General features: G+C 36.5%; 1 protein-coding gene across 1 annotated transcript in view; it reads left to right on the top strand.

The window, feature by feature from the left end:
- PTPN12 (protein tyrosine phosphatase non-receptor type 12) overlaps nucleotides 1-22,603 on the top strand; it is a 74,640-nt gene extending 52,037 nt beyond the window's left edge. Inside the window, exons 12-18 of the mRNA XM_027459634.3 lie at nucleotides 5,530-5,615; nucleotides 14,126-15,093; nucleotides 16,809-16,886; nucleotides 18,094-18,182; nucleotides 19,179-19,209; nucleotides 20,570-20,686; nucleotides 21,288-22,603. Of these exons, the coding sequence (XP_027315435.3) occupies nucleotides 5,530-5,615; nucleotides 14,126-15,093; nucleotides 16,809-16,886; nucleotides 18,094-18,182; nucleotides 19,179-19,209; nucleotides 20,570-20,686; nucleotides 21,288-21,349 (1,431 nt within the window). The 3' untranslated portion in view covers nucleotides 21,350-22,603. The remainder of the gene's footprint in view (nucleotides 1-5,529; nucleotides 5,616-14,125; nucleotides 15,094-16,808; nucleotides 16,887-18,093; nucleotides 18,183-19,178; nucleotides 19,210-20,569; nucleotides 20,687-21,287) is intronic.
- Nucleotides 22,604-23,312: the final 709 nt, after the last annotated feature.

Below are 23,312 nucleotides of genomic sequence, written 5' to 3'. Positions count from 1 at the left end.
AAAATTCTACTGTCTGTTGAGAAATGCTTCTTGTTGAATTTTGTCACTTGACAGTAAGAAACATGTTACAGTACTTCAAGTCTTTGTGCTGTACCCTCATCCACTAAAAGAAACTTTATTAATAAACATTTTCCTTAAAATATGGCATTTCTAGTACTTAAAGTATCTCTTGCACTTTTTCCTGTAAAAGTAACACAATTACATTACTGTAGTGGTTTGTGCTTTTAGAAGCTGTGGAAAAAGCAGCTGCTGTAAGAAGAATGTGGATGTCCAAATATTAGTGGTTTGGAAACTAAGTGAAAAGACTTCACTATTGAAATTCTCTTTGCTATTTTGCATCTTGGAAAGAGATTTTTAGTTGTTATAGCATTGTAAAAAATCTTGTGTGTCTTCAGAGACCTTCAACTTGCTGCTTATGCTCAGAAAGTTGTATTTAATCTGAGTTACTTGAGTGTATTACTTCAGTCTCAAATACTTCTTTTATCTGGTGATGCTCTGTGGTTCCCATGCTGCTTTATGATAAGGGGAAAAGGAAAATCTAGATTCCTTTTAAGGGAAACCATGAGATGACTTCTGGAAGAGTCTTTGTATTAAATTTTATAGTATTTCACCAGTACAAAAACCTTCTGAGTGACAGTAAAGGTTTCTATGGTGAGTTTCAAAAGAAAACTATGTATTGCATTTCCTGGACAAAGAGTTCTTGAATTGTAGGCAGTGCCTGTGAAATCTCAGTTTAAAACTGATCTTCTATTTACTCAAAGTTAGTGACAGCTCAGTTTTGTAATTCAGCCACTGGAGGAGGCAGATGGAGAAAGGGACCCACCCTTGGGAGGAGATGATAGCAAAATTTATGTCATCTGAGCAAGCTGAATTCAGAAACTGCATTTGCCATGAGAATTCCTTATTTGCATGGACACAGGAACATGAGTTATTTAGCATGCATTCTTGCAGACAAAATAACCTACACTTCCCATCCAAGTATTTGGCTTTATGAAATCCTGCAGTGACAAACAAAAAGACTGCATGTGTATAGGACTTAATAGTATACCTAGAAATTCCTAGCTACTGTGAGCATTTTTCACTTGATATCACTCATATCATGGGACCTCCTGAACTGTTCAGCATCTGATCCTTGTAGAGGTAAACATGCATAAAGCTTCTATTCTTTTGTTTCCCCACATACTGTTGATGCTTCCATTTTCTTTAAATGAGAAACCTGCCACAGTAGGACAGGTAAGAAAGCAGGACATTTTGCCAAACACTTATTTAATTGAATACATTGCATATTTGCTAATCCATTTAAAAATACTAATAATTCTGCGCAGTGACCCCTGCAAAATACATACGCTTTACTTTTTTTCTAAGCTGATGCTTTTCTTTTTCAAAATTGTATTCTGCCCTAAAATATAACATCTGTTTAGAGAACCAACAGAGTGCTGACTGATGCCAATAAGCTGTGATTAGGAAGGCTGGAAGGCTTTTCCTTAATACTGCCATCTGCTCTTCTTAGTGGCTGAGGTCATCCCTGAGATACCCTACATTCGCTTTTCGAGTTGTGTTTCTCCTCTCTGTGCTAGTTGTTCGCCATGCTTACCAATACCCTTATTTAGACGCACGACTGAAGGAGAAATCTGAGAGTTGGTATTGCTCAAGTATGCTTAAAATGCTGGTTGTTCGCTGTCGCTCCTGACACAGAACTGGGAACAAGTAGCAGAGTGGCTCTGAGTTCAGTAAGCTGGATTTCTTAAGATAAAAGCAAGGAGAAGAGGTCCAGTAGTAACTGAGCACAATTACTTAAATGCTGCAGTAGCATAACGTTAATGTGATGACTGTTTTCATTCCTGTGTGGGTTAGCATATCTGGCTACTGCCTTATTTTTCATCATCTTCAGCCTTGTAAGTAAAAATCCTCTCCTTACTAGGATACAAGTTGTGTTAAAGTAAGTGAAGCCTTCACAGAACCATCAGTCAGTTGAGCTAATTAAGCGATGTAGTGAAGTTCCTCTTTTTTGGTGACAATTCCTGTAACATTCTTGCTCCTGACATTTGAGGTTGGTTGGACACGTTTCTAAGTATATCAAAGTGTGTTTTACTGCTAGTAGCAAAAATGGTGGAGCGCTGCCTTGTCCCTTGGGTTACTTTTGCCTGTTTGAAGCAGAAACTGAGCTTCTCACTGTATAGATACAGAGCCTAAAAAAAACCCAACTGGCATATGTTAGTTTCTTTAATAAGCTCTTCCTTCTGCCTTGGGAGAAAAGTGTATCTCAGGCAAAATTCTGTTTGACAAATGTTTCACTTTGCAAAGAGAGAGAGCAGGGATGCAGCTGCTGGTTTGTATTCTGGACAAGTTGGTCTACATTGCAGCAGGCACACCCTCTCCCTTGTCAGTAACTCTTAAAAATCTAGTGCTTAAACATGCTATTTGCGTTCCTTAGAACTTTTCTGCTGGTGTGGAACTGGACCAGAATACTTTTCTGGTTTGTTGTAGGGTGGAGAAGTTAGTGGCAAGGGTGGGAAACATTCTCTGTGGTGTCTCACTCTACTCACTCTACATTCTCTGTGCCTGATGAAGCTTTAAAGTGCTGTGGAGAAGCAAGGCAGAACATCATGCCCTTCTCCAGGACGCAGTTGCATTAGTTTATAGGTTATAAGTTTTATTACGTTATAACTCTGCTTGCTGATACAGGGTCTTATTATTGCAATCTTGATGCATTTAGGGCTATCCGTAGTAATGACTACGTATGGGAGAAGATTAGAGATAAATTTGCACATCTTGAGGTAAAGGGGACACAACCAGTGAGCTGGAAACGGAATTGCAGTTTTGGGATACTGCAAGTGTCCCCATCTTTGGCACCACCCTTCTGAGTGCTGCTGCACCTGAATGTGGGCAATCAAGTTAGTTTTTATGTAGGTTAAGGACAAAATCAGTCTGCATAATTGCTCGCTACTTGAAGCCAAAAATGTGGAATTGTTTTTTTTCATATTTGACAGGAGGGTAGTAGAAGGATCAGAGGTCTCTGATAGCATCCCCTTCCATCAATGACTAGAAAGTGATAATAGACTTTTATTTTTTTTAATTAGCATGTTTGGAGTAGTTTGCGGCTAAATTTCAGAAGTCCTCTGGGCGCTTAATGTTTTTTCATGTTGTGGAATGCTGACAAAAGACATGCAGGCACAAAGATACCCTTTCAAAATAAATGAGGTTCTGCTTTAAATTTACAGATCAAGCATGGCATTAATGGTACTTTTTCCTTAATATCAGCCATTTCAGTTGCTGTATTTTCTTGAACAGTGGCTTTTTGGGCAGTGTGTTGTATTGTCAGCACTTTTAGCTAAGAATAGTGATTGTTAGGGTGGTGCTGATGTGATAAATCTCTGAAGGTGTTTGACTTGATACCAACATAATCCACTGAGAAGCTAGATTGATACAAAAAGCAGTGCATTAAATCTATTTAAACCTAATTCATTATGCATTTCACTTTGAGAGCCATCCAATTGATAATAATCCTTGTGTAGTAAGGTACAACATGATTAGCTGATCAGTTACAGTTTTTAGTTTATGCATTGCCAAAAATTGTTACTTACAGTATTCAAGTGATGGAGGTTTAAAGAGGAACAGTTCATTGCCATACACACTCAAAAAGATCTGGACTATTGGGCAAGTTGAGCAAGAGTGGAGCAAGTTGGTCGCGTACTGGAACAGGTTCCCAAGGGATGTAGGCACAGCACTGAGCCTGTTGGAGTTTGAGAAGGTTTGGACTGTCATATGGGCTGAATTTTTGGGGAGACCTATGAGGAGCCAGGAGCTGGACTCGATGATCCTTGTGGGGTGCCTTCCAACTTGGATCATTTTATGATTCCAAGACTATAATGTTGCAAAAAAAAAAAAAATAATAATAATAATCTGGAAATCAAAAAAGGCAAAACTTGGTTTGGAACTCAGAATTTGCTTGTGATGTAGGTGTCTAAACTCCAGATGTAGTCAGTAGAGCCAACTGATCTGTTCCCTTCTTCCCAGCATTACTGGCTGGTTGCTAGAATAGTTCCATGAGGTCTCCTGGCTCAGCACCAGCTTGGTTGGCTATAATGGGAGCTTCAGTTCTGGCCATCTAAATGTAAGTGGCTTTTAGCTACTCACTCCAAAAGAACTCGATAGTTCCAGCAGTGGTCAGCGGGACAATGAAGTCCCTGTGTGATTTGTCTGAAAGGGCTAGCACAATCCACCAAAGCACAATGGGGCATCTATTCTGGAGTACTTCTGGAATATTGCATTTGGCAACTAATTAATAGGAGTGGGCAGGGGTAGATTTCAGTGAAGAGCAATAAGGATGATTAGGAGACTTTTTCTTCCTTACAGGAAAAGTTTCACTTGGGTTAGTGTACTGCAAAATAGAATTTGATGATGGACTTCACACTAGCAGCCAGTGATATGGCAGTCATTTTAAAAGGCTAATAATCGGAAGGAAAAATACATGACATGTTGAATCTAAATTTGTGTGAAGGTGAGATCACTTAGTTATGATTTATCTTCCAAAGTTGAAAATATTTATCAAATGCAAGTGCAACTATTGGATTTGAAGCAGAAATTAACTCGGGGTTCTTTTTGATTGTTTTATAAGACTGGAGAAGGTCTGTCTGTCACCCAATACAAGCAGGTAGTCTGAAAGAAGGCAGAAGCCCCACTGTATGAACTTGATTTTGTGCTTTGAAAAATAATACACCGATAAAAGATTTTTTAAATTTATTTTAAAGCACTTCTCAAAAAAAGCTCCTTCATGGGAAAGAAATTGAAATGTATATTGAACTCAAGATAATAGTAAGGTCCTCCTTGGTTTTGTTTGATCTTTTGCCATGGCATGTGTATGGAAGTGGTTTATCAGCCTTAGACTCTTGCATGCTCTGTTTATATAGAATATATATACATTCTACATAACTGGAGATGTATAAATATGTACAAATACGTATGTATATATCTTACATACTTATGGTACTCCTGAAATGTGCTTTGCCAAATAAGTGAAACTTATTGTAGACAAATAGATGATTTGAAAGTGTTTTAGATGTATATGTTAAACCTGACTTGTAAATTTATGGTTAGTCAAAAATTTCATTTTGTTACTGCATAGTAGATTAATTTTATGTTATGTTAACTGATTGTACAGGTGAAAATTATTAGACTGACTAGAAAATAAACGTTCTTAATAGGAATAATTTGAAGGATATAGAGAACCTTGCTCATTACTAACTTGAAAGATTAATTTTTGAGAATTTTCTGTGGTGGATTACGCTATTACATGTGAAATGTGATATTTGGTCATAAAAATTTGAGAACATGTAACAATGCTGCAAAATTAGAATTGAAATTAATCTATATGTAATTTGAAGTCTTTTCTATATGATAGTCAAAAAAAAAAAAAAAAGTATTGCCATACACTGTTTTCATGTAGTGTTACGGATCCTCAGACCCTAGAGTCAAGTATTGTGCATATCAGCTTTACAGCTATGAATGAATATTTTTTCTTTTAATCAGGATGAGAATAACACCGAGAATGCTGTCAGTTCTTCAGATGCTCAGAAACAGGATTCTCCACCACCAAAGCCTCCACGGACCCGCAGGTACTTAATTAGGAGGACACACTATTTCAAGCTGGCAGATTGACCTGCTTTGTAAACAAAAAGTAGAATTAAACTACTGATACTGTGAAGACTTTTAAGATGGATTTTTTGCTATTTATGAACAGAAATATGTATAATACAAATAGGTGTCTTGTAATTGGTTTTGTAAATATATCATCTTAATATCTTTGCAGATCAAAGTCTGAATTTACTAATCTTGCAATAAAGGAAGACAAGTAGACAGACATACCCTTTTACTAGACAGATCTGTTAGATCTAGTACATACTTCAAAATAAGCTCAAATAATGACCAAAAGTTAATTTCTGGAGTAATAAAGACAATGAAAAAATAGCTCTTTATTCAAGAAAATATTACCTCACAAAAGGACTTTTAGTGACTAGGGTATGTCATCAAAACATTCTTTCTTTTTAGAGGAAAAAATAGTCTCGGCAGTCCATTCATTCAAAAGGGGAAAAAGAAAATTCTCTCTAGTTCATGAAATACATAGACTTGCGTTTAAAGAAGTTAAAGGTAAAAGTGAATGGACAGACTTTGTCTACCTGAAATGGGTACCCAACCTGAGCATTAGGCAGCTGAAGAAGCAATCCTGAGTTTGCCTTGCTATCCTGAGTATCCTTGCTAGTGTCTGGAAATATCCTGAGTTGCTTTGCTAGTATCTGGAAGGATGCCCACATCCTGATCTTGCCTGTGCTAAATTATCTATAGTCAAATAGATGAGATTTTCCTTTGGAGTTCCTTCAGTGCTTACCATGTAAGCTAAGCACTGGGGGTTCGTGAAGTTGTAGAATGGCACAAGATACAACCAACCCGTTAATACTCGTGCATAGCATTTAGTCATATAAGGAAAGCAGTTTAAGAGTTTAAAAATATAATCTAACTGCAGCAGTGCAAGGTCATCTCAGTAGTGGGAATTCTTGCTTTCAAGTTTTGCATTTAACAGGGCACGAGTGATGTCAGAAGACGACCCTCTTTGAGGGGCTGACAAGAGCAGTGATTTTATAATAAAATAAATATTAAATTCTGAAGTTTTTAAGGTTTGATAAAGGTCTATATATGTGTTTATGGATTTAAAGATATAATTGGACATAAACATTTGAAAATTGGTGACTCAAAATGGGTAGCAGTGTGCATGTCCAATATTACAACATCTTTGTTTAAAGAATAAACAGTTTAAAACCGGGTATGTAAGTATTCCACTTCAGACCAGATCTAGAATACTGCATGCAATTCTAATGCCTGTTTACTGAGCATATCTACAAAGTACTAAAGGCTTTTGTCCTATAAGATAGGCAACCTGCTCAGGGAGGGATAACTTATTCTTGTAGTGTTTATCTTGACTTGGAGATGTCTGGAGGAAGGAGTATGATAAAGTATAACTTAAAACTTTGTTTTTTGTGCTTTTTATGCCTCAAATCCTCTTTTTGGAGGTTACAAGTATTTTCAGGCTATTGATACTAAATCAGTATTTAATTGGAAATTTTTTAGTGTTATCGTGTCAGCATGAAGCATCTAGCTTCACTTTTTACAGAGCTTAAGGAATCATATTGCCTCCCCTTTAATTTTATCACCTTGTAAAGCTCTATGTAATTCATGTTTGCTGTAACACTACACTTGTGAACATGGTCATTTAGATTGACATGTAATTGCATTTGATGTCAACATTATATATATTTATAATAATTTATAAATTATTACTAAGATTATAAGATTTTATAAGATTATTACTAAGGTGAACAACTCGTGCTTTGAGTGCATGCATCAGTACCGTATTCTGGAGACTGGCTTTGCAGTTCGATTACTTGTGAAAATCACCTTGAAACTTAAGTCTATGTTAAATTGCTTTGGAGGACTGGGTGGATGGAAAAACATTCTTTTGTTCTTTGTTAGACATGTTTGACTATTTTCAGGTTAAGGCAGGAAGAGCGCATAAGTAATTTTTGTCTTTATTGTTAGATAGAAGTCCATAAATAACCCAAGTTCTTTTGAATTCGCTATTTAGAACTGTACATGGAAAGTTGGAGTTTCTTTTATTTCAAGTCCACAAGAGATAATTGGTACTTCAGAGTTTGGAGGGAGTGTCTTAATACATTTAGTGAACAGTCCTTGAAACATTTGTGTGATCATTAGTTCATTCTACTGTATTTGGAAAAAGGATTAATTTTAATCAAGTTGGCTATGGAAAATTCTCAAATGCCCACAAAAGATAAGGCAACTTGAAAGAACTGGAGAAGCTGAGGCATAAACTCTTAAAATAAAAAAATGAGGTAACAGCTTCTTGTACTACTGCAGTGTAGTGAAGACTGATGTCGTACTCTGAAGGATAAGAGATGAAATGCTTTAGCAGTCTGACTTTGCTTTCAATTATGTTTATCCTTCTATCTGACGACATTATAATGCAGTACAAGTGCTGTGTAATTCCACTTCACCTCAAGCCCTATGGAACCCTCCTTGCATTTCCTAAAATCCAAGATAAAAAAAACATGGATATTCCTTATTAGTTAGTAGTTTTTAATTTGTATGTCATAGAAAATACATTAAAAAAAGCTACAAAAAGAACCTCATAACTAAATTTTACAAGAAAAAATCACCAGTTCTTATTCATTCCTTCTACATTTTATATATATATAAAATGCACTGCTTAAGTAGAATAATGTGTTTGTCTAGCTTCAACCTGCTTGTGCAGAGTTGAATTTTCCTATTGCAGTTATGAGGAAGGATGTAGAGCTTGGTATCTATTTTTGGTTGATCATAGCAGCCACATTCAATGACCTTGGCATTGCTTTTTTATTTGATAATAAAACCCTATAATATGCTGCACATAATAATGGTGGATTACGAAGTTGTTTTTTTCTTTTGAACACAGGCCAACCTTCATTTATACATGAACCCTATGGTGCTCTACTTTAGGGCAGCTGTTTTATAGCCCTTTTACATTAAGGCTAGAAGGGCCTTTAAAATATTCTAAAGATTTAGAATATATTGCAGGAAAAGTAAAAATCAAGACTGTCTCTGTTATTTCTTTGTTGTTTTTTTTTTTTTTTTTTTTTTCTGTGTACATTTTTGGAGTAGAGTTGTGGGGGCTCTTTTCTTTTGTTTGTTTATTTGTCAAAATATTCTTTGAAGCATTCAGCATGATCCAAGACACAAACATTTGGGAAATTTTCAGCAAATTGCAACCTTATTTGGTTTGCATGTTCCTCTTTTTTTTTTTTCCACTGGTTTTGCGTCCTCCTGACCACATTAAGCCTGGAGACAGCATCTCACTTTCACAGACTGTGAAAGTAACCTGTGAATAAGTCAGGGTTTGCAAATGATGTACTTTCAGCTATTATGTAAATAAACAGCACTCATCTCAAGATTATATTTATAATGAAGGGTATTCCATGAAGTTGAAAAGGTCCTAAATCTTTCTGGTGGGTTGTTTTAAAATCACAGTGGCTAATATCAGAAAGTATTTTCCCCATAGGAACTCTTTTTGTTGTTGTTTTGCTATGAGCTCTTATTTTGTTACCAATATAACCATTTTTGTGACTTCCAGAAGGAATAAATATGTGCCTTTGAATTTTTTACATTCTTCTAACAGTTTGCTCTAAGATGTTTGTTCAAGATTTTGGGGGTGGGTGCCAAACTGTCTGAGTGCCAAACTTTTCCTGAAACAGGAAATACATTCAACCGCTCTTCCTACCCCCGTTCTGTGCTGTCACTTAGCAAATAGCTAAATGTCCTATGCTCCTAAGCTTTTATCACAGCTGTTCAAATTCTGTTTCTTCAATAAGTCTTTAAATGGTTTTCCAGAAATATGTTCACAATTTCCACACAACTTCCCACCATTCATTTTTTTGGCCTGATCATAGCTCAGAGATCTGACACCCAATGCATGGTTGACCTGTAAGCTGAGAAGCCATTAGTTTTGAGGTAGTGGGACACGATGCTATTTGCTATTATGGGACACGATGCTATTTGCTATTATGGGACACGATTTGCTATTCAGAATGTGCAATAAAAACGCCTAAAAAGCTGTCTTGATCACCTAAGAAGAACCCATAGACAGTTATGTATGTGGAAGAGGTAGTGGAATTACAAGATAATCAGTAACAGTTGCGTGTGCAGAGACATGGTCAAGGTCAAGTTATGAGAAGGCTTTCTGTTTTTTGTCGCACAGTGTGATTGTACAAATGTACTTGAGAAATGCTTGCTTTTGCAGTATGTAAAAGCAGTGCAGGGTTAATTTGAAGAATCTAATAGAGGAAAGCTTATTTTCTTTTTCAAATGGTCTGACATTCTTCAGTTCACTGAATCTTTTCTATCCCGATATCCTCTTTCATGAGCTTTCCATTAGTTTCCCGGTGCTTTCAGTCAAGCTATTTTTACTCTACGGTCTCATGTTTCCCGTTGTTTGGAATAATATTAGTAGTTCATCTTCAGATAATTTTCTGCCTTTGGGGAGAGAAGTGTCTATAGAGCACAGCTGTTGAAGAAACGGCCCAAAGAAAGCATTATGCATCAGACCATAATGCCCAACATTTTCTGGCAAGACTTCCAGAAATAGCTACTGCCAAGCAAAGACCTTTTAAAGGTATACATATCCCAATGTTTCTGCTTTCTAAAAAGAAGGAAAAACATTATTTGCAGTGCAGAATACGTGTGGTGATAATAATATGATATTGTTAAAACAGAAACAATCTGTTACGTGCCCAGAGAAAACCAGGAAATCCTGGGTGGCATCTATTTCCTTTAAGAAGAAGAAAAAAATCAAACGCTATTGGGTTGTCTCTTTTTTTTTTTTTTTTTGAGAATGGATGGATAATATTAATAAGGCAAAGAATTATTTTTATACGGAGCATTTCTTATTTGATCACTCTACGCTCTCATTTAGGAGTGAAGGAAATGTATATTAGGAGTGAAAGAAATTGAAAGTGGAAAATGCACGTAACAACTCTGTTACATGGTATATAAGAAAGATGATTAAACGAGGGTGTGAATTTGTGTTACTGACTGTGTAACATTGTCTCTATCATCTGTTCTGTGCATGACTTTGAGAGGGCAGTTTTTGTACAAGTCATTCTTTTTATTAGGGAATCAAATTGGAAAGAGTTCATTAAATAATCAGTGAAGAACTTAATGAATTTTGACCTGTATTATGGGCCTGTGATCTTGTCATATTCAGTTCAATACTATTTTCTTATTTTATAGTTAATTGTAACAATTAATGGTATGTGTGTACCAAATAACAAATTAGTTTTGTTGATTGTGAGTATAATGTGAGGGGTCAGGAACATGAGGTCAATAAGAGAAAACCTTGTTTTCAGTAGCAGGAATTAGTGGTGATTACTTACAAGCATCACTGCTGGTAAAAGAGAGCATGTAACCATTAAAGCAAGTGAACTCCCTCTCTTCTGGCATGGAGAGAAATTGAAGTGAAATTCTCCTTTTGTCTTAGTGTGTGTTAAGTTGGAGCAACACTCTTTTATTTTGCTTAATTCAAGCAAATAACTTTATTCCCAAGCTTGCCCATTTTTCAAGAACATCTAGAGGCAAAACAGTTTCTAAATGCTTTTTTGATTAAAATGTTTTGATGTTCTTTGTATTCCTCCTATCTTAAAAGGTAGTAACTTGTGGGAGATAACTGGAAACTGGAGAGCTTGCAGTGCTTTCAGTGGGTGGGGATGTTGGTAAATTGGAAATTTATCAACAGTTTTTTTCAGTCTGGAATCCCTTGCGTGAGGTACTTAAAACCAAGCCCAATATATTCTTCATTCCAGTGTAGTAGCATGTTTCCTTATGAAGTGAAACATGAAAAAACATGTCCTTAAGGAAGCGGTAGCTATTCAATTTTGTAGCTGTTGGGGTTTTCTCTTTTGTCCTGTGCTCTCCAGTAACCTTTCTGAAACCATGATCAAGATTTCTGAGTCTTTTTGCTTCCTCGTTTGCTCTCCGACAAAGATAGGTGTATGTGCCCAACATGTGACACACGTGAGCAGTATCAGAATAAACCTCGCTATAGATTGCTGGGTAATGCAACACTGGAAGGATACTGAAAACAGTTTGGTACTTTGCATTTGCCTTGTAAGACTTTTTAATTATGTTTTTATTTTCATGCTTTTTTTTTTTAATTAATACTTCCTTAATCTTGGCTCAGGAGGTAGAATATTCTTTGGCCTTTGGAGCCTGTGCTGCTGCTCCATATTCTCTCAAAAAGGCTTTTTCATTCTTCTGATCACAACAAAAGGAAAATGAAGACTTGTCTTGGAAACCTGAATGCCTCAATCAACAAGTGCAGGAGACTGATAACTAGACTTTATCAGTCTTTGAAGTGATTGATTTATGAAATTTCAGAATGTCTACTTTAAAGTATTTTTGTTGACAGCCGAGATGTGATATAAATAACAAGCCTTTTTTGCATTTTGTCTGTCAATGACTCTAAACACCCTTGAAATGTTTTGGTAGCAGTGACAGTCTGTCTGTACAGGTAGTTGTCTGATTAAGAAGGACTTGAAAGACATTCATCTTATTTTTGATCGTCGTACGTGAGTGACTGACTGTGATGATCCAGCCAAGATTTCTTGGAAACTCTCCTGCAGTTGCTGAAAAGTATTTACATTAGGCTTCTGATTTTGGTCAGGGCTCCCTCCATACAAGATATTTGGGAGCAAGAGAGCTACTGGTAGAGCTGGACACTTTCTGATAGTTGAATGGCAAACTGTATTTGGATACCAGACTACACCTACAAACTCCAAAGGCTTTGTTTCATTATGTTAGTTGATGGCACATCATGATTTTTTTCTCTTCAATAAGATCTTTCAAGTCTCATTCTTCATTGGAGATAGCAATGTATGATTGACTGCTACTGATGGGATAGCAGTTTGATTTAAATAGCCTAAATACATAGGGTCTGGGGAATATAATCTGCCTGGCATTCTGCTGGTCCTTACGATGTGAGATTTATTACTGGCACACCTTCCAGGTCTGCTAGGTATGATCTCCTGGGTTTGGCAGAAATGCAGTGGGACAATAGTAGCAGGTAGTAAGAGTTCAATTTTTGAAAGCCTCTGCTTTCTGGCTTTTGGTTTGTAGCCTTGTAGATAAAACCATATTTCATGGGAGTACAGTGAACACTCTTCTGAATTGATTCAGTTCTTCAAGGTGTTGGCTTACAAAAGGAAGGTACAGCCCAAGGTTTACAGTTGACCTGGTTTTCAAGGGAAAAAAAATGTTCTGCTATAACCGAATCTCCAAGAGGAGCTTCCAAGTCTCCTGCTGGAGAGCTGGATCTGGGTGCTTTGTAGTGTCTCTGACATAGATTACCCCCAAAAACTAGAGGTATATGTGATTTAGATGGCTCTTGCTTATTCAAGGTTATTCTGCTGCCCGGACCACCTGAACCTGTCAGTGATAACCCTACATCCTTGGGAACTACATGGGGAGCTGGGAGCATCTGTCTGCTAAATGCCACTATCATGGGCATTATGTGCTGGCACATGCAGGGGTTTGTTACTCCCTCCTGAAGGGTGTCTCTGCCAACACTGGGCTGGTTTCTCAGGCCACACTGAAGCCCTCTGCAAACTGTAGTCCATCCTGCTTTGATTTATCTGCCTGGGTTGAAACTGTCATTTTGTTAGAGTACTTCATTGTATTTCTGTTTTTCTCAGACATTTGTTTTGCACTGCAGTTACTAGTCTGCATAATGAAAGGAAACACTTTACAGGTTCTGAATGAAAATGCTTAATTCTGGTTAGTGGACTAGACCTTAGTTGTGCAAAATGTTTGTAGTCAAATATTCTGTATCTAAGCTGAAAGTAAATTGTCTGTGTGCCTGTGGAGCTTCTCCTTTTAACAAGCTGAAGATGAGCTGCAATAAGTACTAATAATCTTGCTAATATGCACTATAATTTGGATCATACTGTGAACATTCTCATAACGTGTGTATCTCATGCCAACTAAGTTTGGTCTGGATCATTAGCCTAACATCTGTGGAGAAACTATTAAATACACAAACATCAAAACCTCCTGGACATGTGGATAAAAATAAAGGAAGATGTTTGGTATTGGACAGGCTGTATGTTCTGGTTCACGTAAGGTCTTTCAAAGAATTTTTTCACGGCTTTTTTTTTGAAAATGGAATTCCGTATGTTGAATTCCTTTGGGCTGCTGCTTAAGAATAAAGCAAGAAACACTGGAATCCTGCCACAAGAGGGCCTGTCTGACATTCTCTGAAAGAATGCTTCTGGGAAAGGATGTGAGCAATTTTAAAGTATCAGTGAGGATTATCTGTGTCCTGAATGCATGCTTCTGTTACTCTGAAAGACTTCTTAAAGTGTCTTGGCTTAATTCTTGCCTGCCACATTAGTCATATTGTATAACCGTTGTCTTGGTGTAGTGCAAGTGCGTCTTGGCACTTGGTATTGGTATCAACGCACTACTGCTGCAGACATAGATACCTAAAATGTTGTCAAAATGCAGAAAACTCACACCATTGTTTTTTTTGCAGTTGCCTTGTAGAAGGAGACGCTAAAGAAGAAATCTTGCAGCCTCCGGAGCCTCAGCCAGTCCCACCGATCTTAACGCCATCTCCTCCGTCAGCCTATCCAACAGTCACTACCGTGTGGCAGGACAATGACAGATACCATCCAAAGCCAGTTTTGCACATGGTTTCGTCAGAGCATTCAACAGACCTCAACGAGAATTACAACAAGGCAACAGAGCATTCAGGGAAGAACGAACCCAGTGAACGTATGGAGAAAAGGCTGGAGCGCAACTTAAGTTTTGAAATCAAGAAGGTACCTCTGCAGGAGGGGCCCCGGAGCTTTGATGGGAACTCCCTCTTGAACAGGGGACACGCGATTAAAGTGAAGCCTGTGTCATCCTCCATAACTGATAAGAGCTTTAAGTCACAGGAGCAGATTTCAGGGGATACGTTTGTGGATGCTTCTAAAAACTCATGCGTGGAATGCAGCGTGCCACAGTCTAACACAGCCTTAATACATTCACCGGAAAGTCCGCGGAGTCAGCAGGTTTCTGATACTCCACCACGACCAGATCGCCTGCCTTTAACAGAAAAGGGACATGCCAGGTGGTCGCTGCACGGGGCTGAAAATGCACTGCGTACTTCTTCAGTGTCCGAAGACACGTCTCCGGATGTCTTGTGTCACGGAGCTAAAACTCTCTCTCTAGTATCAAACACCGCAGTTGAACTTCCTTCCAGTGATAAAGTTGATCACACTGCTCTTTCTGTTCGAGCACCCCTCTGTTTTACTAATCCTCTTCATTCAGATGATTCTGACACAGATGAAATGAACTTTGAAGGAGCCATGAGCAGAAGCGCATCTAATGTTTCAACCGCAAGTGCCACAGTTTCTGCTGCCACTCACACTGAAAACATTTCTGCCAGAAAAGTGTTGCCAATGTCTATTGCTAGGCAAGACTTAACAGCTCTAACATGTTCTGAAGACGGCAAAGGTAGGTTTTACTGTGTTTCGGAAGTGCTATTTGTTAACCTGGTTACATCTCTAGGACTGGACAATGTAAGTTTCTATACTGTGTGATTTTTCTACATGTAAATTTAAACAGTATAGTATGGCAGCTTTAGAAGGGACATAACTCTTCAGTTTTTATTTTGCATGTGAGCTATGTCTGTTACGTCACCGAAACTAGGGACCTTGATAACATTTCAAAAGCACTATTATGAGGTGTGATTGTATTGTTAATTGCTGCTTTCTGTGTTATTGGTGGCCACATATTTTTCCCTCATGCTAGGATTTTATTTTTTAATTTTTCACTGCTATGATTTCATGGAAGTGTTTATAGTAGTGGCAGTTTCAGGTAGCCAAAGTACAGTGTACGTGAAATTCATACTGACTGGTTGATGCACTGATCCTAGCAATGTGGATGTAACTTTTTAAACTGCGCCAGTCTTTGAAGTTGCTTGTGATTTGCCTCCTGCATTTTCATACTATTGTACGTATTTAGAGGACGCACAGTAATATTGCTGCTCATGTAAAAATCCAAGTTCTGCTTTAGTGACTATTTAAACTGCTGACTTGTGCAATGCTTTGAAAAATCTTACTCCTTTGGGGCAATTTTTGAGCAAGGAAGGCTTACTCAAAATAAGGCATGACTGTTTCTGCAAATAGTGTCAATATTAAAGGTAAAAGGGTCCTAAAATGTGCAGCTTTGGTTTTCAGTCGGGCTGGCATGCTTAAATCGGAAGGAGGCTGTAACTGGAAAGACAAATTAGGACTCAGCAGCTGGCTATGCAAAGTCCAACAAAGCACGTGGTAAGGCTGTGGAGCTCTGAAAGGTTCGCATGTGCTCCTCTAACTAGATCAGACTCTTGCACTAGAAACTCCTTACAGTGATGGCCTTGCTTCAGGAACCTGTGTAGAACTACATGACTTTTTCTGTGGTGGAATTGGATTTAGTCTATGATGCAAGATGCAGTGGGCTGATATGAAAATATTTTGTGAACTAAGTTTTTGTCAAAGGTCAGGTACTCAGAAATGTCAACTATTTCCAACTTGAAAAACAATCTGTTTCTACAGATTGTGATGTTATTTATACACACAAAACAATACGAGCACATGCAGTTGCAGTTTTCAAATCTGAGACACATTAAAAATGTTCTATATGTAAAGGGCTTTGCTGTTGATGTCATAGTTACTTTAACATTTATACCAAGCAGTCATCCTCAGATAGTTTTGGAAGATCTGCATGATACGGTATCTTTCTAGTACTGGTTGTTTTCCTTCTTTCCCCAGGCAATCATTATTTATCACTGTTAGAAAATTGCTACTTCCCTACACATCTCTATGTAGATGCTGCAAGAACATGCAAATATATATATGTATATATTTTTGAAGTGTGATATTTCATAAATATGATTAAGAATGGGGAAAATGTCACTCAATTTTTCATGTAACTGCACATCAGAAACATTCTGAAATAACAGGACAACCTTTGTACTGCTGGTATGCTGTTGATTTCATAGGAATGGGTGAACTTATATTAAATTGTTAGAGTTTCTTTTTATATTCAGGGTCAACCTGTTTCTTTTTGCACGACATTGATCTGTATTATCAAACACTTCTCATTTTAGTTTAGGGTGATCTCTCATATCAAAACATCAGCTTCAAAATGTGTTTTTTTAACTTACCTAAATGTTGTATTTGATTTAGATGCCGATACTAGTGAAGATTCCTCTCCCCCGCTCCCAGAAAGAACACCAGAATCGTTTATATTGGCAAGTGAACCGAGTGAGTTTTTGTTATGTTGTGTGATAGTTGTGGATATAAGATGTAAAATGCATTTCGGTATTTGAATGCCCCTGGTTTTTGGCTAATTTTGAGGTGTTAAATTTGAATTAAAAAAAAAATAATGAATGAAACCTAGCATATTTAATGGCATATTTGAGCTTGATGGATAACTTTCACAAGTGCTTGAACACAATCAAATAATTTCTCCATTTCTGACTAAGCATGCTGTTACATGATAGTTAAGTATATTGGAGACTTCAATATTGATTTTAGTGTACCTGTCTTTCAATCTGTAATACTGAATAAGGTAGTATTTCCATTTAGAGGATTCCCTAGCTATGTTAGGCAACATTCCTACTGCTCCTGGGTAGGGAACAGGAAAACATGGGGCTCATCTTGGGAAGAGGGAGGAAGGAAAAATGACAGGTCGTGCTATACTGCATCTGGTGAACAAGTCCAGTTACTTTAAGTTTTACATACTTTACTGTTAATAAAGTCAAAAATTAGGATAATGCTTGGTATCTTCCGAAAACAAAACAACAACAAAGCCCTGGTGTGAAGTAGTTACTTACTGAGGCTTTTGTTTAATGTCACTGTCTTTCTCAAACTTACAAAAAGTTCTAGCTAAAGAAAGTAATATGGGTACTTTAAGCATAGTGTTGTCAATCATAGATAGTTCTGAGTCATTGATTCTTTCTTTGGTTATTATGTTGTGTTAGGGAAATACATAATTCTTGGATTTGCTTCTTTTCTGTAAGAACACGTTAAAAAAATCTATGGGGCTGGAATCACTAGAAATGCTTCAGTTATGGTTGTGTTTTGTCTTGATGTCAGCAAAGGCTGACTCAGCAAAAGCAGTGTGTGACTGTTCTGTTTTGTGTGTTTTCTTTGCATACTTTTTTTTAGATCTACTATTATTGCAGAGCAAAAAAAAAAAAAAATATCTGAAAACATTATTGAAAAAGTAGCTAATTCTTCTCTTGGTTAGGAACTCCCAAATGTAGAAAGTAGAAGCCCACTGTGAAAATGTAGGACTGCATTGTTTGCACTTATGTTGTAGAGCCTTCCTTTATCTTAAACTCTTTCCTGCTTGTCCAAACTTCTGATTAGAATAAGTTGCTTTTATATCACACTTCTACTGGCTGTGTTCTGATGCCCCATCATGCAGAGAACTCAAGTATGATAAGTTTGGTTTAATTTTTCCTAGGCACACCCTTGCCGAAGCCAGTTATGATTGCACAGTCTGAGTGGAGCATATTGCGTGATCAGCATCTCCCTGAACAAACAATCTCTACGGTACGTAAAGGAGACAAGTCTGTACTGATCATTCATTTCTAGTTGTGTTGGGAGCCACAATAGAAAACAAAATATATAGTAGTGAAAAATTAGAGCTGTTGAGTATCTGCAGCTACCTACCTAATTGTTGTCCTGCGATAGCTGCTGAACCAACGTGTGAAGAGCTTGTTCACTTTCCAAGAAAACTATATTTTTTTGATGTCCAAGAATATTTTAAGAAGTCATCCTTAATGTAACTTAAATTACAATGTTAGTAATGTAAGTATTGCTATTTAGTATTGCTATTTATACAGAGCTTGCTCCTGTCCCTAACGGAGCATAGGGTACTTGAAGGTTCAAGGGAGTTGAGTCTCTTGTTCAACTTCCTGCACAAAGTGGGGAGTCAGACCAGGCTGCCCAGGGCTTTATGCAGTTGGGCCTTGAAAATATACAAAGACAGAGATCTAGTATCCTCTGTGGGCAACATGTTCCACTGCCTGAAAAATGTTTTTCACTATATTTATATTTATTTTTAAATAATGCTTTTCCTGCCCATTAAATGTCACTTTTCACCTCAGTCTACTAGTTGCTCCAAGTCATCCAGCTTAAACACATGGTAAAATTTCAAAAACATGTATATTCTCTTCACATTCATGTATTTTTTCATGCATGCCCAAACACTTCACAGCCACCTTTACACACTATTTAAAATGTTGTCAAAAAGGGTAGATGTGAATTTTTGGGAACTGTACATTTACTACAAGTAAACTACCTGATTCTGCAAATAGTCCATAATGTGACAAATTTAACTTCTTATGAAACTATGTAAAGCTCTGATAGTGAAGTATATATAAACTAGCATAACATTTTCAGCATTATAGTAAGTCATAAATGTAGGGGTAAGTAGGTATTCCCACATTTTGTGTTTCTTAAAGACTTATTCCATCATCTTAAATTTCTGTTGTTCTTTCAGTAGTTTGAAAATATCTTACTATTTTAAATATTTCTCATTAACAGGGTTTGAAAACTACTTCACCTGTACTACCTGGTAAGTGATGGAAAAGGGTTTTTTGTTGTTGTTGTTTCAATATGAAAAAGAATATGTTTTCCACTTATCAATTTGTCAAGTAATCCCATAAGAGTAGAAAGTTTGAGTAGCCTAGGCACTTAAACTGATAGTGTGCTGGGAGTATTTTTATTAGAAGATTGGAAAATAACAGAGGACGTTTTTCTTCTGGAAATTCAATTCAAGTATTTCATGATCTAACTTTGGAGAAAAAAATACAATTACTTCAAGAAACTATTTCCAAACCAGGATGCTATAATTTAATGTTCAAACTTCTAAAAATGATAGCAGTCTTGCAATAAACCAAGCTCTTATTTCAAAATACCTATATTCTACTGAACTATCTTTTTTTCTGAACTTGGCTTCAGCTCAAAATATTTTAGACATATTTTCAGAACACTGATGTTTCTGAAAGGGTTATTTCTAAAGTTTCTAATGTTTTCTGAGGAAGCAAGTTGTAAGTCAAATGTAAAACTTACTCTAGCATACCAAAATCATATCAATTAAGACCAAAATTGTTGAATTTTCATCTACATTACAATAAAAATATTTTTTGCCCTAATTAAATCCTTCCTGTGTTATGTTCATTAATTTATTCTGTGTTTATTCTTGTCATTACAAAACAAAGTTCAGTGGTGAGGATTTGTGGGGGAGTATGTGTGTGTTGTGCATATTTACCAAAACATTAAATTTATCTTTTGAAAAGGCTTTGGTAAGGGGGCAGTCTATCAATTCACATTTAATTTTGCAGCAAGCTGATTAAGCAAACTGCTTCAGCTGTAATCTTACTTTATCTGTCATTTATCTTATGTATGTATATACTTGAATGGGCTAGAAGACTCCACTTCGACCCACGCGTTAAATGCTTAGTTATTTTAACTTAGTTATTACATAGTTATTTTTTAATGAAATCACTTTGAAAAGTATTACAGATTTGCTCATAGAAGGTTATGCAAGTAATGTAATGTATAGTCACTTAACCCGTACTCTTAAGCACCTTTAGTTTAGAAAGAATATGGACAAATGCATTTATATTGATGTATTAAATGGTACTGTGAAGTCTTGTAATTTAAAATATGCTTTCAAACTTGTTTAGAAAGAAGTTCTATGTTTTGTAAACAGCAGTGTGTCACTGGAATCGCTGAACATCTGCATCATAAACAATTTTGAAGTGCGTTTTTAAGAAATGAGAAAAATGTGCTGCTTAATCTTGATTTTTATAAACAGTATTTGATGTAAATTGTATTTTAGACTAAGATGTTATTAAAAATAGCTTTCATGAAGTGCTGACTAGAAGAATGATACATTAAGAAGTGTATATATTTGTGTGTGTGTTTTCCAGGTCGTCCTGAAATAAGCAACAAAACACCAACTGATACTTTACCTCAGATTTCTTTTTCTGGTTCCGCTGATACAAGAGGTCAAATCTCAGAATTTCCTACAGAAATAACAGATATGGGTAATTACAATTCATTCAAAACTAATCACCTGATATTTTAAACAGAAGATTCACTAACAATATTAGTTTGGATAGCTGCTACTAGTACCTTCCTTTCAACTTACTGACCAGAAAAACCCAGACAAATAAGCCTGCCTTGTTTCTTCAGTATCATTGACTGTTTTACCCAGAATGAGGAATTTAGGCTTTTTTTTTTTTTTTAAAAAAAAAAAAAAAAGATTTTTAGGACCTAGAGAATTAGTCAACTAGGATAGAACTTCTGTAGAGCATTCAAAACTTTCAGAAATAATATCAGGGAAAAACTACTTAAGTACACAGGAGGGGAAAAAATAACAAAGGCTGTAATACTGTATGTTCTGAAATATACCTCCCAAGTGAGGTTTAACTAGTGAAATATAATTATATACATCTTTTTGTGTTTTTATTTCTTATGGCCATAGTGCCTTTAGAATTCTTAATACCCACAAGCTAAGTTTTTAGCCTTGAGGGTAAACCTGTTATGTAAGAGCTGGAGCATGTCTTACAGTGACATGCTCTGTCAGTATTTGTGAGGTTTTGTTGTCTGGGTGGACAGAAATATTTAATATATGTGTTTCTTTAGGTTTTGGAAACCGTTGTGGAAAGCCTAGAGGACCAAGAGAGCCACCTTCAGAATGGACATGATCCAAGAACCAATGGACATACTATCAATAAATTATACTGGAAAACTCAAGTGCCACTGAGAACTAGAAAAACAGTATTCCACTTCTTTGAGGGGCAACTAACACAGAGCAGTGTAGATCTAACTACCAAATGGTACACTTTTACAGTACATCCCACGCAAAACCTTAAACATCGTTCACAACAGTGGATTCCAGTATTACAACTTAACTTTTTGCTGGGGCCATCTACCTGCCTTATTACACTTAGGAGAAAGTATTACATATGATTTATTTTGTAACTTCAAGTATTATTGCCTTAATGTCTTTTAACCCTGTTACACGCTGCTTGTAGACATATGTTAATATAGTAATACTTTTGACAGATTGTGTTTATGGACTACTTTTTGCTAACGTTTGATTACCATGTATGCATTATTTTGTATATGTACAGGGCAAGTAAGTATATAATTTGATAAAGTTGCAATCATAAAATATTAACAGAAGATGTAAGAAATCTCTGCATGATCTAAATTTTTGTGTACCTTATTTGTAAATTATTTGCCCTGAAGTTTTAGAAAATAGTTTTTTTGGTTTTGTTTGTTTTTTACAAAAATTGCTGGACACACACATCCAGAGTTGCAGGTTAGCAGAGATAAAGATTGTAATACATTTTGTAAATTGTAAGCAAAAGGTTATTTTTATATTATATACTGTTTAATTGTCAGACCTAATTTGTTCTGGTTTTCATCTAGTCATGGAGATTCAGTAAGTGCCTTGGAACAATATTGAATTCTCTTAGCCTGTGTATGTTACTTCAGTGTTTTGAGTTCATCTGGAATTAGATTATCAAAAATATTTGTAAGTTTCTAGTATATTTGACCTGCCAGTAAAAGAGAAACCATTCTACATATTCAACACTCCTTAGTTTTCATTTTAACATTTGATCAGTTGCAATCAATAGAAGATTCATCTCTGTCAACTTTCTGTATAGTAGTTTTACAACTTCAGTACAGCGTATTTCTAATTTGGGGAAAACCAGAACACACTGGTAAAAGGACTGTTTAAATACCACTGTCTTCTCTCACAATGGTGAATACCATTTTTGTTGTTCAGCGACTGTGTATGTAAAAAGCAACTTATATGAAGGTTCACGTAGAGCCCTTGCAGCTACACTGTATCTTGGCAATATATTATGTCAAGAGTTAATCCTTATAAGGATTCCTTACTTAAACTTTTCTGTAATAGAATCTTTAAATTAAAGAAAGTCAAAATCTCAGTATGGGTGTTTTTACTCTTAGGGGGAAAAAAAAAAAGACTATTCAGAAAGAAGCCTAAGTGGATTGAAGGATGGCAGTCTGGCTTAGCTTGTAACTTTTGTACTTGAGCACATATAGTGACCCTCAGGAGTTTAAGTACCTACTCAAAGCTCTGGCTGGCAGATAAGTAAAGAAGCATCTTTAGAGGAAAAATGGTTATTTTAGATAATGGAGCTATGTATTAGTCTAAACGTTAGCCATGGAAACATTAGGTCTAATTTGCCACGTGTACCTTTGGGTGTTAACTCGCCTTTAGCAGAGAGGCCCCAGATAGCTACCCCGTTACCACTTCCCGAAAGGTGTGTAACTTGCAGGTACTGTTTTTGATTATGGAATAATCGCTGTGCATTTGGTACAGCCTGCCTAGCTCAGGAGCTTTTTTGAAGAACTGAGCGTGCTATAAATATTTAACTTCTCCTGGATATCATTCTACAATTGTTCATTAAAAAAAAATCAATCTTATATGCCATTTGAGCTAACCTCTGTCAACTGGCTGCCTTCTGTATAAACAGTTGAGAAAAATGGAGTGTCTTGCAGCTGGAAGAGTAAAGTCAGCCTGAACTTTGTTCCCCTTCACATGCAGTGAAGATGAGCTTCAGCTTGGGATTTCTCGTGCATCACTTTTGCATGACAGGCTGTTATTACCACTGGACTGTCCAAATCACTAAC

This window comes from Anas platyrhynchos, chromosome 1 (genome assembly GCF_047663525.1).
Source record: "Anas platyrhynchos isolate ZD024472 breed Pekin duck chromosome 1, IASCAAS_PekinDuck_T2T, whole genome shotgun sequence".
In the NCBI taxonomy this organism is placed as follows: Eukaryota; Metazoa; Chordata; class Aves; order Anseriformes; family Anatidae; genus Anas; species Anas platyrhynchos.
Note: the sequence above shows the minus strand (reverse complement) of the source record. Positions and strands in the feature narration are given on the sequence as shown.